The following is a 17545-nucleotide window of genomic DNA, read 5'->3' as shown; positions in this document are numbered from 1 at the left end:
CCATCAATGTAAGGAGTGCCTACAGGAAAGTAGCTGTAGTGCTGCTGTAGCAGCGATAGGGTAAACATGCCCTAAGTCAGTTTCCTGGTGCGAAGCCTGTCTCCGGTGGCAGGAGCAAAGAAGAGCTCTTCAAAGGAGCCCTTACTGCTGGTGCCGAGAGAGAAGAGAAACTGTTGAAGGGAGCCATTACTGTCGGTGCAGGAAAGAGTGGGACTGAGACCTGCCATGTTGCACTGCATTACAGAGCTGGTACAGAAACCTGCTTCTTCATCTAAAAGATCCCAAAAGAAAAAGAATTCATAGTCATCTGGCTTCTTCCTTTTTGCACTGGCTTCAGCAGCACTGTCATTCTCAACATCAAAATTAGGACAGACTTCTACAGTGCTTCCCTTGTCAGCATTGGCAGCTTTGAATTACAGCCAGGAGTTTCAGCTGGAAAGGAAGGTTTAAAGCAGAGAGGCATCTACAGTGCCTCACTGTAGGGACCTCTTACAACTAAATTTGCAGCTCCAAAAGCTTATTTTTGGGGGTGGGGGTTTTTTGTCAAACCTCAGGGTCATTCCAGAACCCAAGTCACCAGTCCTAGAGGTTTTCCTGATCTTGATACCAGACAGATCCCGTCTTCAAAAAGAAGCAAGCATATCTGTAATGAAAATTTATTTGAACCAGCACGGCAGTACAATTAAGAATTTGAGTCCCACTCGGATCCTTCAGTCTGCTGTCAAGACTTCCGCATTAGAAGTTTCTTCATCCACGACTGATTCTTCTGCAGACTCTGACAGGAGTCCACCACCAAGAAGGAAATCACATGGACGGAAAGAAAATAATTCTAGGGACGCATATGGAAAAGAGCCTCCTAATAGACTGAGAGTGCTAATCCATCTAGGCTATATTTCCCTATATTTGTTTATGAGAAGGTCATGCAAAACACTATCAAAAGCCATATTAAAGTCAGGGTATACCACATCCTCCCTATCTACAATGCTGGTTATCCTGTCAAAGAAAGCTGTTAGATTGGTTTGACATGATATGTTCTTGACAAATCCACGTTGACCATTTTATCACCTTTTTACCTACTGGGTGTTTGCAAATTGATTGTTGATTATTTGCTCCACTATCTTTCTGGGTAAGAAGTTAAGGTGACTTGTCTGTAATTTCGTGTCTGTAATTCCATGTCAGTGTTCTGTTCCAATAATATTAGATTAACTCTTATCCTTAAAGCACTTGGCACTATTGCTTCGATCAAAGTTCATTTGACAGCGTTCTATTCCATATCTGTATTTCATTCTCCAGTAGAAGAAAGTACCATCTTCTCTCTTCAGACAGTGAATAGATTTACAGAAGGGTTTGTCTGCGTTTTTCTTCCCGTGAGAAAGATCACTCAAATATGGGACTTAAATTCAGTGGGTTTTTTGCTTTTGGACCCTTCTCCCCTCCCCTTTTGAATCTCTCAGATTGTCCAGTTCCTCTGCTATCTCTGAAGGTAGCATTTCTGGTGGCAATTACATCAGCTTGTAGAATAAGCGAATTACAAGCCCTAATGATAAATCCTCCATTTACAGTTTTTCACCTGTCTAGAGTAATGATGAGACTGCATCCATCTTTTATGCTTAAGGTACTATCAGATTTTCATATCCATTCATTCACCAATTTTTTTCCAAAACCTCATTCTTCACCTGTTGAATATAAATTACATACTTCAGAATTGAGAAGATTGCTGTTATATTACCTCGATAGAGCTAGATCTTTTTGTAAAACTTCAAGACATTTTGTTCTGTGTGGTAATAAATCAAATGGAATGACTGTTTCATCATAAAGACTTCCAAAAGAGGTATCCAATTGTAGTAGAACTGCTTATGATATTAGTAAGAAGAGTCCTCCATCAGAGTGCAAGCTGCATCAATAGCATGCTTAAGTCAGGTTCCTGTATTGGAAATACGTAGAATGGCTACCTGGTCCTCAGCACACATGTTTACAAAATGTCATTGTTAGTCACCACTTCAAAATCTGATGCCTGTTTTGGAAGAACCTTTGCAATCTCTTTTCAGATAACTCTTAGCTCCCACCTCCTTTAAAAAATGATTGCTAGCTTATCACCATAAGTGGGATCCACAGGTCCAGTAGCTCAAAGAAGAAAGAAAGGTAACTTTTAGCTAATAGTAGATGTTTGTTCTTCAAGATGTTCTGCACATGTGCATCCCACAACCCATCTTTGCAGTTCAGTTTTATGAATGAGGATTTTGGTCAGCAGAGGGACTGAGTGGTGGTTGTGGTCGCTGCCCTCTTTATGCCCTGGGGCCTAAAGGGCACATGCACGACACCTACTGGATACTGCTAGTGACAATGTTTTGAACTCTTGTGCTGGGGCACATGGACACCATAAGTGGAATCCATGTAAGAACATCTCAAAGAATCAGTTACTATCAGGTAAGTAACTGATCTTTTTAAGTTTTTTTTTGTTTGTTTGTTTTTTTTTTAATTTAAAGGATTTTTTCTTTAAGGTATACTTATAAAGTATCACACAATTAAATGCTTTTAAGATTTCTGCAAATTATTAAATATTTACATCAAGAAAATAAATATATGAAGCTTCCTTTTATCCTTATTTTTTACAGCTGTCATTTGCCGATGCTCTATATTGGACTAGAATATGGTTTGACCAACAATTCAAAATTAGCTGAAAGATTTTTCAGCCAAGCCCTAAGCATTGCACCTGAGGATCCTTTTGTTATGCATGAAGTTGGAGTGGTTGCATTTCAAAATGGAGAGTAAGTTTGCAAAAGGAGATAAAGACAATACTACTAATCTGTATTCTTTTCCTAAATGTAATGTAGTAGCATATATTTTGTTTTTATAAAAGGGCTTATTTTGATATACAGAACAAGAAATTGCTTATGATTCTAGTTAGTTAGTATTCACCCTAAACTCTTACTTATCAAATTAGTTTCTCTTCTAATAGGGTATTTTATCCAGTTTGATGTTTTAAGGATTGAGTCAGGAAAGAATTGATACTTGGAGATTAGGCACATATAGAACAGCCAGTCATCACATGAGGTATTCAGACATGCAGGAGATTCCATGTATTGAAACGGTATTTGTAATGTCATACAATGAAGCATTCTTTGTTTTTGACAAATCGGGAAGTGCCAAGATGATTCCAGAGAGGGGAACAAATTTTTAAAAGGTGTATAAGTTTAAGGTTTTTATTGTTATCCATAGCCTGGTTATTGGGAGCATTTAACATGTTTCTGGGCTATACTCCATTTTAATTTTTGCTCTGTAGTTTGGCTTTAAGATCATGCACCTTTGTGTGCAAGATGTTTGTCACAACTGCTTGTATTTCACCATTTAATGTGAATGAACTTATCTGTGCATAAATAGTGTAAAAGATAACTTTTCTCTCTTTCTAACACAGCGTATTCAGCTTTGTCATTAAGAAGGGACTTTTGAATGGCAACTGTATGATAGATACTTCATTGGTAATTCCAGTAATGTTTTTTTTCTTATTTTAGCTGGAAAACTGCAGAAAAGTGGTTCCTTGATGCTTTAGAGAAAATTAAAGCTATTGGAAATGAGGTAATTTTTAATTAATGCGTACTTAATTTTATGTCAATAGACTATTTATTAAAACTGCAGGTTCTCATATTATATTGCCTTATGTAATTGGATTGTTAGAATAAATGCAGTAAGTTCTGAGACATTGTCCACCCCAATGATATAGATTGACTTAAAACCTTAGCCTATTATCATTAAGTTCTGCCATCCAATGTTTTCATATTTCTACATTATGCTTATCAGACATTCCTTTTTACCCTTTCCCATAATACCTAGAACAACAAGCCTTCAGCTGAAATTAAAAAGTAACAGATTTAAAATGTATTCCTACATTCCTGTGGCATAGCTGTTAGCAGAATCCAGATCTGACTCCCAGTTGTGTGCCTAAACTGTTAGACTATGCTCCGTCCCATATGAATTCTCCAATCTCATATGAAACTCAGTGTAGCAAGGTATCTTTAAAAAAATGCTTAGACATGCATAGGAATAAGAATAGAGTTTGCAGTTACGGTATCTGTGAAAAAGTTACAGCTCTTCTTCTGATGCTTAAGAGCATAAGCTAAACAGCATGACCAGAAAGGAATATAAGGATTTTGACAGCTAAGATATTGGCATTATGTGGCCAGTAAACGGACTAATTTTTTTAGATCAGATAAATTTAGACCATGGAAGAAAAGAGAGAAAGCCAAATGGGATATTTAGTATTTGCAATCATTCTTTCAAGATCTAGTTTTACTTAGGGTCACTTCTATACTGCTTGTTGATGAACCCAGCTGTGCTAATAAATAGTAAAGGGTTAAGTTTGAAAGCGCAAAGCTGGTGTTGAATTTGTAAGGTAAAGGTAACATTTATTTGGACAAGTTGGCAAACAAAAATAATGATATCACTGCAGTTTTTAAGGCTATTTAACTGAGATAGGGTCTGGAAGATCCTGGGAAAGATAACTAATATGGGGAGGAAGATTCACTTTAATAAGTCAATGGTTTCATTGGACAACATATTTGCTTATTTTACCTATAAAATTATATGTAGTTAACTGTTTAATGTAAACGGAATTTTAAATGCCTGTCTTCAAGTTTTCATTCTCCATGAATGAACTGCCTTGTTCATTTATGTGCTGATTTCTCTCTAGTAATTGAACACACAGAATTTAATTAAAAGCTGTGAGGTTGATATCATTAGGTTGGATGTATTATTTTTCAGGTAACAGTTGATAAATGGGAGCCTTTATTGAACAATTTAGGACATGTGTGCAGAAAACTCAAGTAAGTGGAAAATGTGAAATGTTTTAAAGCTACATTTACCTGGTATGTTAGAAAAAAGTTTGTTGTTCTTGGACCCACTGCTTATTTGCAATAAGACTTTACTCTGTCAAAGGGGGTCGTCTTGTAAATCAGAATGTGGCCATCTAAATCTGTTTGTGCACATTCATTTTCAATGTGTTTACATATGGACATAGTGTTCAGACAGAGGATGCCTCATGTATATGCAATAATTTATATAAAATCTTAAGTCTTACTATTATTTTATTAGTTGATAAAATTTTAATCATAAGTGCTCTGATCTACATTTTAACTGACTTCTGCATCAATATTGAAGCCCTTGCTTATGGCCAGATTCTGCAGAACAATCTGCATCAGTGTAAGGGTCTTCCTGTGCAGACTGCTTTCATGGATCAGAATGTGACTTATTACTCAAGCAAAACTCTCACTGGCTTCAGTGGGAGTTTTGCCATAAGGACTGTAGAATTACTGTTGAGAATGGAAAGTTCAAGGTTTGCAGCCATCTTTCCACCCATATCTAGAAGCTTTACTACAGATTTGCTGTGAAATAAAATATATACTCATTCATAAGCCGAAGATTTTTTGGTAAAAAAGTGACGCATCAAAGAGTGGGGGTCAGCTTATTAAATGGGTTTTCACCAAAATTTGATGATTCTAAACTCTATGGAATCATTGAATTGAATATCTAATACGTTGTCATTTTGTTTACCAGGAGCGTTCGCAGGCATGGAGCCCCTCAGCTCCCTGTGGCCGTGGTTTGCTGTTCCCAGCCAATGGGAGCTGCAGGAAGTGGCACTACTTCCCGCAGCTCCCATTGGCTGGGAATGGCAAACTATGGCCACTGGGAGCTGAGGGGCTCCATGTCTGTGAACGCTCCAGGTAAACAAAACAGCCAGGACCGCTAGCATCTTACCCTAACGGACCAGGAGCCAAAGTTTGCCAACCTCTGAAATATAGGGTTAGCTTATGAAAGGGTCATACAGTTTTTGCTATTTTTACCTATCCATCTTGAGGGGTCGGCTTATAAACAAACGGGCTAATGAACGAGTATATACGGTATGAATACTTTTCTGACTGCGTTATAAAATAATACTTGAAATAAATGTAAAATCCAAGGACAGTTGTAAAACAAAATCTGAGCATATTTTTCTCAATAATACATTAGCAATGGACCATCTTTTAAAGATATTTATTTTTTAAAAATATTCTTTGATGGTAGGACTATTCCGTATTTTATCCAGGTTACAACCATGACAAAATAATGTTGCAGTACAAAGTATATATAGGAATTATACCTTTTGTAGCAGACTAAATAATTATATCAGACTAATATTTTTAATAAGAATTAATTAAATAAAAATGTTTGCAATTCAGAAATTTATTCATAGCTATAATTTTAAAATCTGATTTTAATAGTTAAATATAATTTTATTTTGTTTCATATGAACAGTGCTATAATTCCTTAATTGGCCATGTGGTTTATAGCTATTGTGTTTCAGAATAATTAATGTGAAAGCAATTAGAATGGAGAGATACTCTGAAGCTGTACTATTGCTTTTGGCTTCAGTGTTAATTACACCTTTTACAAGAGCTGCCAATTAGTGTCATAAACAGATAGCTAAGGGTTAATGTCTCTTTCACCTGGAAAGGGGTAACAAAAACCACCTGACCAGAGGACCAATCAGGAAACAAGACTTTTTCAAATCTGGGTGGAGGGAAGTTTGGGTGTGAGTTCTTTGTTCTTTGTCTTGGGTCTGACCCTCTCGGCTCTGAGGGTGATTTTTCTATCTCCAGGCTTTCTAATCTTCTGTTTCCAAGTTGTAAGTACAAGGATAGTAAGACAATAGGTTTATATTGTTTTTTTTTTTGTATTTACCTGTATGTAGTTGCTGGAGTGTATTCTTTTTGGATAAGGCTGTTTATTCATTTTTCTTTTAAGCAATTGACCCTGTATAGTGTCACCTGGATACAGAGACTATGTTTAATGTCTTTTTCTTTCTTTTTTATATAAAGCTTTCTTTTTAAGACCTGTTGGAGTTTTTCTTTAGTGGGGACTCCAGGGAATTGAGTCTGCAGCTCACTAGGGAATTGGTGGGAGGAAGAAGTCAGGGGGAAAATCTCTTTGTGTTAGATTTACTAAGCCTGACTTTGCATACCCTCTGGGTGAAGGGGGGAGAGAGATTAGCTCTCTCGGTACTTGTGTTTCCAGGACTGGAAGCAGGGAATCTCCTAGGGTCGTCCAGGGAGGGGAGCCTGGGAGGAAGTAACAAGGAAACAAGGGGAGGGGGTCATTTCCCTTTGTTGTGAGACTCAAGGAATCTGAGTCTGGGGGTCCCCCAGGGAAGGTTTTGGGGAGACCACAGTGAGCTAGGCACTGTATAATTCCTGGCTGGTGGCAGCTTTACCAGGTCCAAGCTGGTAACTAAGCTTGGAGGTTTTCATGCTAACACCCATATTTTGGACGCTAAGGTCCAGATCTGGGAAAAATGTTATGACATGGTGTGCAGCGTTGTGGGATAGATAGAATCCAAAAGCCAGTAGGAATATTATATTTTTCTTTTCTCTGCTAGGGGCTTTTAAGCAGAGAGGGTTTGGTTTTAAAAGGAACCAGAGAGAAATTTTTTTTCTGTTCTCTCCTGGCAGTAGCTTGCATATTAAGCAAGGAACTATTAAGGGTCTTTTGTTATACTATAGGACTCCGATTGACAGTCAAGTACCCAGCACAATACACATGCAAATAAAGTGGTTTTTCTGGTTTACTTTACGTTTAAAAGATTAGCTAGAGGAAGAAAGGGAAAAAGGCACTGTTGCTAGGCAGACCCCAGGAGGCAACAGAGCCAGCAGTTCAGACAATAAACACCGGAGGGCACCCCAACACAAGAAAACAGGAACCATAACTTCCAAGGAAAAAAGGGAGGCAGACGAACAAATCAAAGAAGCAGACCACAGGCGACAACTGGAAAAAAGAGAAAAAGAGGTGGAGCTGAAAGAAAAGGAAGAAAACATCAAACTGGCAGCCTACAAAAGAGAACAAGCAGCCAAAGAGGCAGCCCACAAAAGAAAAAAAGAAGAAGAAGAGGTGGCCCACAGAAGGAAACAAGAAGAAGAAGAGGCAGCCCACAGAAGGAAACTACACGAAAAAGAGCTGGCCCACAAAATAAAACAAGCAGAAGAAGAGGCAGCCTACTGCTGAGAAATGGAAAAACAACAAAAAGAAAGTGAAGAGAGGCAAAAACAGAGAAAACATGAACTGGAGTTAGCGCAGGCTGGGCAGCATACGCCAGCCAATCCTAACAACCCTTCGCCAATTATGTTTCCACATCCCAAGAAATTTCCCACCTACAAGGCAGGTGATGACACTGAGGCCTTCTTGGAAAATTTTGAAAGAGCCTGTCTTGGGTACAGCATCTCTGAAGACCAGTACATGGTAGAATTGAGGCCACAGCTCAGTGGACCTTTAGCAGAGGTGGCAGCTGAAATGCCTAAGGAGAAAATGAACGACTATAAACTTTTTGAAACCAAGGCCAGATACAGAATGGGGATAACCCCGGATCATGCCCATCGGCGTTTCAGAACCCAAAAGTGGAAACCAGATATGTCATTTCCCAAACACGCCTACTACGTTGGGAAAAATTATGAGGCCTGGATATCAGGAAACAATGTTAAATCCTTGGACGAACTGCACCTCCTCATACAAATGGAGCAGTTCTTGGATGGTGTTCCTGAGGACATAACACGGTACATACAAGATGGAAAACCCAAAAATCTCACCGAGGCAGGGGAGATTGGAGCCAGATGGATGGAAGTGGCAGAAAGCAAGAAATCTACTGTCAAGGGGAACGAATACCCCAGAGGATACACCGACAATAAACCCTACAACCGAGGGCAGCCAAAGACCCCACCTACAACCCAAGGAAAGCCACAGACACCCTATTCTTCCACCTCACCAGTCTCCAGTAACTCACCTCGACCCAGTGACCAGTCAGCTGGAAGATGCTTTAAGTGTAATGAACTGGGACATATCAAGGCCAACTGCCCAAAGAACACCAACCGAGTGCAGTTCATTACACCACCATCACACCAAAGATCCCCAGGCCCAGATGCCTCTCAAATACCCTTGGAGGGAAGGGAAAATTTGAGAGTGGGCGGAAAGAAGGTTACTGCGTGGAGAGACACGAGGGCACAAGTGTCAGCTATCCACCAATCCTTCGTAGACCCCAAATTCATCAACTCAAAGGCCCAGGTGACAATTTACCCATGTCACAAGCTGTGGACTTGCCTACAGCTGAACTGCCTGTCCAGTACAAAGGCTGGTCAGGAATGTGGACTTTTGCAGTCTATGACAATTATTCCATCCCCATGCTACTGGGGGAAGACTTGGCCAACCAGGTGAAGCGGGCCAAGAGAGTGGGAATGGTTACACGTAGCCAAGCCAGGCAAGCTTCCAGACCCATTCCTGTTCCTGAGCCGTCCACAGAGGCCCCGTCTGTGTTACCAGAGACCCAGACAGAGGTAGTGGACCCTGATTCCATGCCAACCACTGAAACAGCCACAGCATCTCCAGTCCCAGGCCCGGAACTGGAACAGCAACCAGCACCAGCAATTGCAACCACATCTTCAAACTCAACCCCAGAGGGCGCCAGCGAGCCAGAACTGGCAGAAGCAACAGACAGCCATACCCAAAAGGCTCAGCCAGAGCCTGAAATACCCTCAGGTGCACCAGCGGAGAGCGGTTCACCAGCAATGGACACAACCCCATCACCTACATCGCTTCCAGAGGGACCACGCCCAAGTCCACAGTCTGAGGAAGAACTGGTGACCCCAGCCTCAAGGGAACAGTTCCAGACTGAGCAGGAAGCAGATGACAGCCTTCAGAAAGCTTGGGTGGCTGCACGGAGCACCCCACCGCCTCTCAGCTCTTCTCACCGATCCCGGTTTGTTATAGACCAAGGACTTTTATACAAGGAGATTCTTTCTGGTGGACACCGGGAAGAATGGCAGTTGCAAAACCAGTTGGTGGTTCCAACTAAGTACCGGGAAAAGCTCTAAAGCTTAGCCCATGATCATCCCAGTGGCCATGCTGGGGTGAACAGAACCAAGGACCGGTTGGGGAAGTCCTTCCACTGGGAGGGGAGGGGCAAGGACGTTGCCAAGTATGTCCGGTCTTATGAGGTATGCCAAAGAGTGGGAAAACCCCAAGACCAGGTCAAGGCCCCTCTCCAGCCACTCCCCATAATTGAAGTCCCATTTCAGCAAGTAGCTGTGGATATTCTGGGTCCTTTCCCAAAAAAGATGCCCAGAGGAAAGCAATACGTACTGACTTTCGTGGACTTTGCTACCCGATGGCCGGAAGCAGTAGCTCTAGGCAACACCAGGGCTAACGCTGTGTGTCAGGCCCTAACAGACATTTTTGCCAGGGTAGGTTGGCCCTCCGACGTCCTTACAGATTCAGGATCTAATTTCCTGGTAGGGACCATGCAAAAACTGTGGGAAACTCTTGGGGTGAACCACTTGGTTGCCACCCCGTACCACCATCAAACCAATGGCCTGGTGGAAAGGTTTAATGGAACTTTGGGGGCATGATACGTAAATTTGTCAACGAACACTCCAATAATTGGGACCTAGTGTTGCAGCAGTGGCTGTTTGCCTACAGGGCTGTACCACATCCCAGTTTAGGGTTTTCACCATTTGAACTTGTGTATGGCCACGAGGTTAAGGGGCCATTACAGTTGGTGAAGAAGCAATGGGAGGGGTTTACCCCTTCTCCAGGGACTAACATTCTGGACTTTGTAAGCAACCTACAAAACACCCTCCGACACTCTTTAGCCCTTGCTAAAGAAAACCTAAAGGATGCTCAGGAAGAGCAAAAGGCCTGGTATGACAAACATACCAGAGAGCGTTCCTTTAAGGTAAGAGACCAGGTTATGGTCTTGAAGGCGCAACAGGCCCATAAGATGGAAGCATCATGGGAAGGGCCATTCACAGTCCAAGAGCGCCTGGGAACTGTGAGCTACCTCATAGCATTTCCCAAGTCCTCACTAAAGCCCAGAGTGTACCATGTTAATTCTCTCAAGCCTTTCTATTCCAGAGACTTACAGGTTTGTCAGTTTACAGTCCAGGGAGATGATGCTGAGTGGCCTGAAGGTTTCTACTATGACGGGAAAAAAGACGGTGGTGTGGAAGAGGTGAACCTCTCAACCACCCTGGAACGTCTGCAGCGGCGTCAAATCAAGGAGCTGTGCACTAGCTTCGCCCCATTGTTCTCAGCCACCCCAGGACGGACTGAACGGGCATACCACTCCATTGACACAGGTAATGCTCACCCCATTAGAACCCCACCCTACCAGGTGTCTCCTCACGCCCAAGCTGCTATAGAACAGGAGATCCAGAACATGCTACAGATGGGTATAATCCGCTCATCTACCAGTGCATGGGCATCTCCAGTGGTTCTGGTACCCAAACCAGATGGGGAAATACGCTTTTGCGTGGACTACCGTAAGCTAAATGCGGTAACTCGTCCGGACAACTATCCAATGCCACGCACCGATGAGCTATTGGAGAAGTTGGGACGTGCCCAGTTCATCTCTACAATAGACTTAACCAAGGGGTACTGGCAAGTACCGCTAGAAGAACCTGCCAAGGAAAGGTCAGCATTCGTCACCCATGCGGGGGTGTATGAATTTAATGTCCTTCCTTTCGGGCTTCGAAATGCACCCGCCACCTTGCAGAGGCTGGTAGATGGTCTACTAGCAGGACTGGGCGAATATGCAGTTGCCTACCTCGATGATGTGGCCATTTTTTCTGACTCCTGGCCCGAACACCTAGAACACCTGGAAAAGGTCTTTGAGCGCATCAGGCAGGCCGGACTAACTGTTAAGGCCAAAAAGTGTCAAATAGACCAAAATGGAGTAACTTACCTGGGACACCAGGTGGGTCGAGGAACCATAAACCCCCTACAGGCCAAGGTGGATGCTATCCAAAAGTGACCTGTCCCAAAGTCAAAGAAACGGGTTCAATCCTTCTTAGGCTTGGCCGGGTACTACAGGCGATTTGTACCACACTACAGCCAAATCGCTGCCCCACTGACCGACCTGACCAAAAAGACCCAGCCAAATGCAGTTAAGTAGACTGATGAGTGTCAAAAGGCCTTTACTTAAGGCAACACTCATGTCTGACCCTGTGCTCAGGGCCCCGGGCTTTGACAAGCCATTCCTAGTCACCACAGATGCATCTGAGCGTGGTATAGGAGCAGTTCTCATGCAGGAAGCAATGGATCACAACTTCCATCCTGTCGTGTTTCTCAGCAAGAAACTCTGAGAGGGAAAGTCACTGGTCAGTCAGTGAAAAGGAATGCTGTGCCATTGTGTACGCCCTGGAAAAGCTACGCCCATATGTTTGGGGACGGCGGTTCCAGCTACAAACTGACCATGCTGCGCTAAAGTGGCTTCATACTGCCAAGGGGGACAACAAGAAACTTCTTCGTAGGAGTTTAGCTCTCCAAGATTTTGATTTTGAAATTCAGCACATTTCAGGAGCTTCTAACAAAGTAGCTGATGCACTCTCCCGTGAGAGTTTCCCAGAATCCAGTAGTTAAAAAGTGTTCTTCACATGTAAAAGTCTGTTAGTTATATACTTAGTGGTATATGTAAAGGTGCATGTGTTGTATTAATCTGTTTATTTTAAAGTTCTAGGAGGAAATCGCCGCCAGTGAGGTTCCCCACTGTCTGCAATTTGGGGGGCGTGTCATAAGCAGATAGCTAAAGGTTAACATCTCTTTCACCTGGAAAGGGGTAACAAAAACCACCTGACCAGAGGACCAATCAGGAAACAAGACTTTTTCAAATCTGGGTGGAGGGAAGTTTGGGTGTGAGTTCTTTGTTCTTTGTCTTGGGTCTGACCCTCTCGGCTCTGAGAGTGATTTTTCTATCTCCAGGCTTTCTAATCTTCTGTTTCCAAGTTGTAAGTACAAGGATAGTAAGACAATAGGTTTATATTGTTTTTTTTTTTTTTGTATTTACCTGTATGTAGTTGCTGGAGTGTATTCTTTTTGGATAAGGCTGTTTATTCATTTTTCTTTTAAGCAATTGACCCTGTATAGTGTCACCTGGATACAAGAGACTATGTTTAATGTCTTTTTCTTTCTTTTTTATATAAAGCTTTCTTTTTAAGACCTGTTGGAGTTTTTCTTTAGTGGGGACTCCAGGGAATTGAGTCTGCAGCTCACTAGGGAATTGGTGGGAGGAAGAAGTCAGGGGGAAAATCTCTTTGTGTTAGATTTACTAAGCCTGACTTTGCATACCCTCTGGGTGAGGGGGAGAGAGAGATTAGCTCTCTCGGTACTTGTGTTTCCAGGACTGGAAGCAGGGAATCTCCTAGGATCGTCCAGGGAGGGGAGCCTGGGAGGAAGTAACAAGGAAACAAGGGGAGGGGGTCATTTCCCTTTGTTGTGAGACTCAAGGAATCTGAGTCTGGGGGTCCCCCAGGGAAGGTTTTGGGGAGACCACAGTGAGCTAGGCACTGTATAATTCCTGGCTGGTGGCAGCTTTACCAGGTCCAAGCTGGTAACTAAGCTTGGAGGTTTTCATGCTAACACCCATATTTTGGACGCTAAGGTCCAGATCTGGGAAAACTGTTATGACAGTTAGTCTTCATTTTCCTTAAGAAATAAGTATATTCTGTGTAACAGCTGCCCACTTTGCCAAAGCAAACAAAATGCCATGCTGCTGGGAAACTAATCATTATACTCCTGGTGGAATTCTGTGCCAAATAATTAAAAATTCTGCAACAAAAATATAAAAATTCTGCACACAATATTTTAAAATTTTGCAAAATTCTGCATATTTTATTTGTCAAAATAACACAATATAATCACACCAGTTCCAATTATTTTTGGTCATTTATTTCAAAATACCTGTCAGCAAGTATGAGTGTAACAATACAGACAACAAAAAAGATTCAGGAAATGTTTTTTGACAAAAAGATTCCTTACTAGGCATATTGATACAGAACTCTGAACAATAATCCATTTAAACTACAATACAAAACTGTATTTCCTGCACCCTTCAAAAGCAGTGCAAAGGCTTGGGGGAGTCAGGGGTAACGGAGGAGCTGAAACAACGAGGAGTCTGGTGACACCTTAAAGACTAACAGATTTATTTAAGCATAAGCTTTCATGGGTAAAATGCCCACTTCTTCAGAGATGCTGAGGGAGAGGGAAGTAAATTGCTGAGAAGGCGCTTGGGTGTGAACTTGGAGAGTTGTTGGGTATGGATGGGAAAAGTATGGAACAGTTTTGGGGTTTTTTGAGGGGAGGAGGGGGCAGACACTGGCTCACTCCTAGCCTCTCCCATTCAGTCAAGCACGTCTGCCCCTGTCCCCATGTGCCTCTATGCCCTCACCCAACCATTCCCCTGTCCCTTTGTAGCTCTGCACACACACACACACCCATCACCATGTGCCCTGCACCTCCCTCCCCACCCCCGTGGCCCTGTGCCTCCACTCCCATTCAGCCACTGCCCCAGTCTGTCCTCCCCCACTAGCTCTTTTGAGCCCCTGTCTGACCCCCCCCCAAGCACCTCACAGCCCTTGTCTCCTGACTTGGCCTGACAAGCGCTGCCAAGGCAGTTTTCTCTCTTCCCTCAATGTGGGGTGCTGCAATTTTGTTCTAGCACCCCAGCCCCGTCTGGTGGGAAAAAGGCAGAACTGCGGCAACTTTTTGTCAAAAAGTTTTTTTCTGTGCAAAAAATTAGAAATCTGCGGGGCTCATTAAATATGTGCATGCGCAGTAGCATAGAATTACCCCAGGAGTAGCGTTAGTATAATTATAGAGGGTTTTTCCAAAATCCTTGTCTTGATTAATAACACTTTTGTCTTGTTAAATTTTCTACAATAAAAAAAATTCTAGATATTTACATCACATTTAGAGCAGCCAATACTGTATTCTTTGTTTGAGTCCATGTATTTAAGACATTTTTCTAAATACTGTAAAACATTTTTAATGCAAAAAAATAATTTTAATTTAAAATTAAATTGACAGACTACAGTGAAATGCTACATGCTAGAAGAGATATGAATGTTGTACAGTGTGGAAGGCTTGGTTGCACAGCGAACAAATTTTATATTTAATTGTTCATTCTCTAGCATTTCTGACAGATTTACATGTTGCTATTTAATACAGTTTTATATAATAGAAATCAGAGTTAACCATGAAAACAGATGTAACTTTTCTGAATAGAGAAAATACTATCTAACAGTCCTCTGAGATTTGTGATATCTGTGTTTTAATTACAGTAGCTTGACATTCTTGTAGTAATGACATCCAGCTGTAAGCATGTGTGCTTTTGTATGTGTCTTGGGTTCTGAATGAATGATTGCAATACATAATTTGATTCATGGATGATTTTAATTTCAGGAAAAGCTGTCTGGTATTTGAAGGGAATTATGGGATATACCTAAAATGTTCAGAAGCAAAGTAAAGAATTGCTTATATCTTGTTTCATTTGAAGGTTTTAAAATATCTTGAAAATCCTCATATTCCCCATAACATCAAAATATCTAATTTCGTAAATGCTATGTTCTTGCCTGCCTCTGGAACGCAGAATTAGAAGCAAAGTGGAGGTAGCAGAAATACTATTTTCTGTGCAGCACCTGAAGATTTCCATAAAATACCTGCCACAACCCCAACAATGTCAGAAAATCTACAGAGAATGCTTAGCTTCCTTAAGCTTTCCATGTCCTTTCCTACCCCAAGCAACAGTGGCAGCATGATTGGCCCAGTTATGCTGCCATTCACATCTCGAATGTAGCTGTATCCAAGTGAAGAGGTAGATAGTGCTGCCTCAAGCAGCATTAAACCTCTACAGTAGTTTGCTACATAAGATAGGATCCTATTCAATGGGAGGTGACTGCAGGAAGCTACTGCATCTTATATCCACCCCCATGCTTTTGCAGATGGGTACAAATATGCATATGTGGCAACTTTAAATTAAGCTTATCTTTAATAATTAGTAAGATGTTCTTTCCACACACAGGATTTAAATCTAAGCATAGAGTACCTTTTTCATGAAGATTTTTCATACACTTCAATTTTTGTAAATCTTAAATGTGAAGGGATATGTTGTATAAGGGAAAATTTGGTGGTTCTTCAAGGAGTGTCCCTGTGGGTGCTCCACTTTAGGTGTCGGCACCCTGCTCTTGTAATTGGAAATTTGTGGTAGCCATCTTGTGCCGCTCCAAGTGGTTACATAGTGGAGTGCAGCCAACCATCCCCCAGTTCCTTCTCTACTGCCTTTGGCTTGAATTGGAGCTACAGCAGTGCCCTCTTTTACCTTTGAGAGCTTAATAGTTTGCAGTTGTTCCCAATAGTGTTAGCTTAGTCGTAGTTAGCTACCCTAGCCTTTTGCCCTTTATATCTTATATTTTATATTTTAATTTATATATTTTTTAAACATATATATATATATTTTTCTGCCTTTACCCCGCCTCTCTGGCGGGTACTCAGCTATTGATTAAAGAAAAAAAGAGAGAAAAATGGGGTTATTCGTGTTCTTTCTCCAAAGGAATTGCTCTCTCAGGCATTCCCGGCTCACCTGGCTTTAAACGCTGCCTGACTTGCAGACTTTCCATACCAGTCTCTGACAGCCACGCTCCATGTGTCAGCTACCTCGGTGAGGCACACGTTACCGAAAAGTGTCCACACTACAGAAAATTGACTGCCAGGACAAGGAAAGCTAGAGATCTCCAATTAAAGCTCCTGATGATGGAGAAATCCCTCAGACCAGCCTCCAGCCCCGAGTCCAGGACACCTCCTGGTCACCAACGGCAGTGTCTGACAGGATCTACTTCAACAACGGATTTTAAGGAGCCTGCTTCTAGAAAGGCTACCAAAAAGCGGTCAGACCCATCCCCACAATGAGAATCACCTAAAAGAAAGCAGTCTCCAAATGAAAAATCTGCCCTGGTACCAATGGCACCAAGAGCGCCAGACCGTGAGGCACTGGGAACATCTGTACTGAGATGTCCCGAGGAGCTAAAGACCCTATGTGGGAAAGCTCTAATGGAGATGCATGCGATAAAGCCAAACCTCCCAGCTCAGCACCTATGGAGCCCAAGAAAACCTCAGCACCAAGCAGTACAGTTTCACCATGTGCTGTGTACCTATCCAGCACAGCTCCAAGTAATCGGCAACAACAGCTTTGACCCTAATTCCTGGTCAGTGCGTGATGCCATCCCTGGCACTGAGCCTTATGGTTCTGCAGCAATTCATGAGGCATTCAGACCTGATAGTGGGCTCAACACCTGGAATTCCCCTACTCAGTACCAACGGTACCCCAGCAAGACCAGGACCAAGCCTGGTAACCACTCCCTGTGGATCAGACCCTCCCTTCTCCAGTGATGAGGAAGAAGAGGATGAGGCAGTAATATACACTTCTTGTGATTCCTTCCCTAAACCTGGACCCTCTCAGCACCAAACATCTACGGACATGCGGGGCTGGTATGGTCAACCATGGGCACTGCCGCCTATACCCTTCCCATCCAACTGGCCATACTGGGATCCAGGGGCTATGTATAGGGCCCAGAACCTCAGGCCTCTTAACCCACCGAGGTCCAAAACAACTCTGTCCCCTTCACCAACTGTCCCAACACCCTCAGAGACACAAAAGGAAGAGATAGAGGAGCCCGATGACACACCTGAAGGTGACACCCTG

The 17545-nt window shown here is 42.4% G+C and overlaps 1 protein-coding gene across 2 annotated transcripts in view; it reads left to right on the top strand.

The window, feature by feature from the left end:
- Positions 1–17545, top strand: part of CDC16 (cell division cycle 16) — an 86701-nt gene that overhangs the window by 45758 nt on the left and 23398 nt on the right. For both annotated transcript variants that reach the window (XM_050922016.1, XM_050922027.1), the window contains 3 exons: positions 2616–2768; positions 3513–3576; positions 4759–4820. In XM_050922016.1, the coding sequence (XP_050777973.1) occupies positions 2616–2768; positions 3513–3576; positions 4759–4820 (279 nt within the window). The remainder of the gene's footprint in view (positions 1–2615; positions 2769–3512; positions 3577–4758; positions 4821–17545) is intronic.

Source organism: Gopherus flavomarginatus, chromosome 1, assembly GCF_025201925.1.
Source record: "Gopherus flavomarginatus isolate rGopFla2 chromosome 1, rGopFla2.mat.asm, whole genome shotgun sequence".
Classification (NCBI taxonomy): Eukaryota; Metazoa; Chordata; order Testudines; family Testudinidae; genus Gopherus; species Gopherus flavomarginatus.
This window is presented reverse-complemented; position numbering and strand designations above follow the sequence as displayed.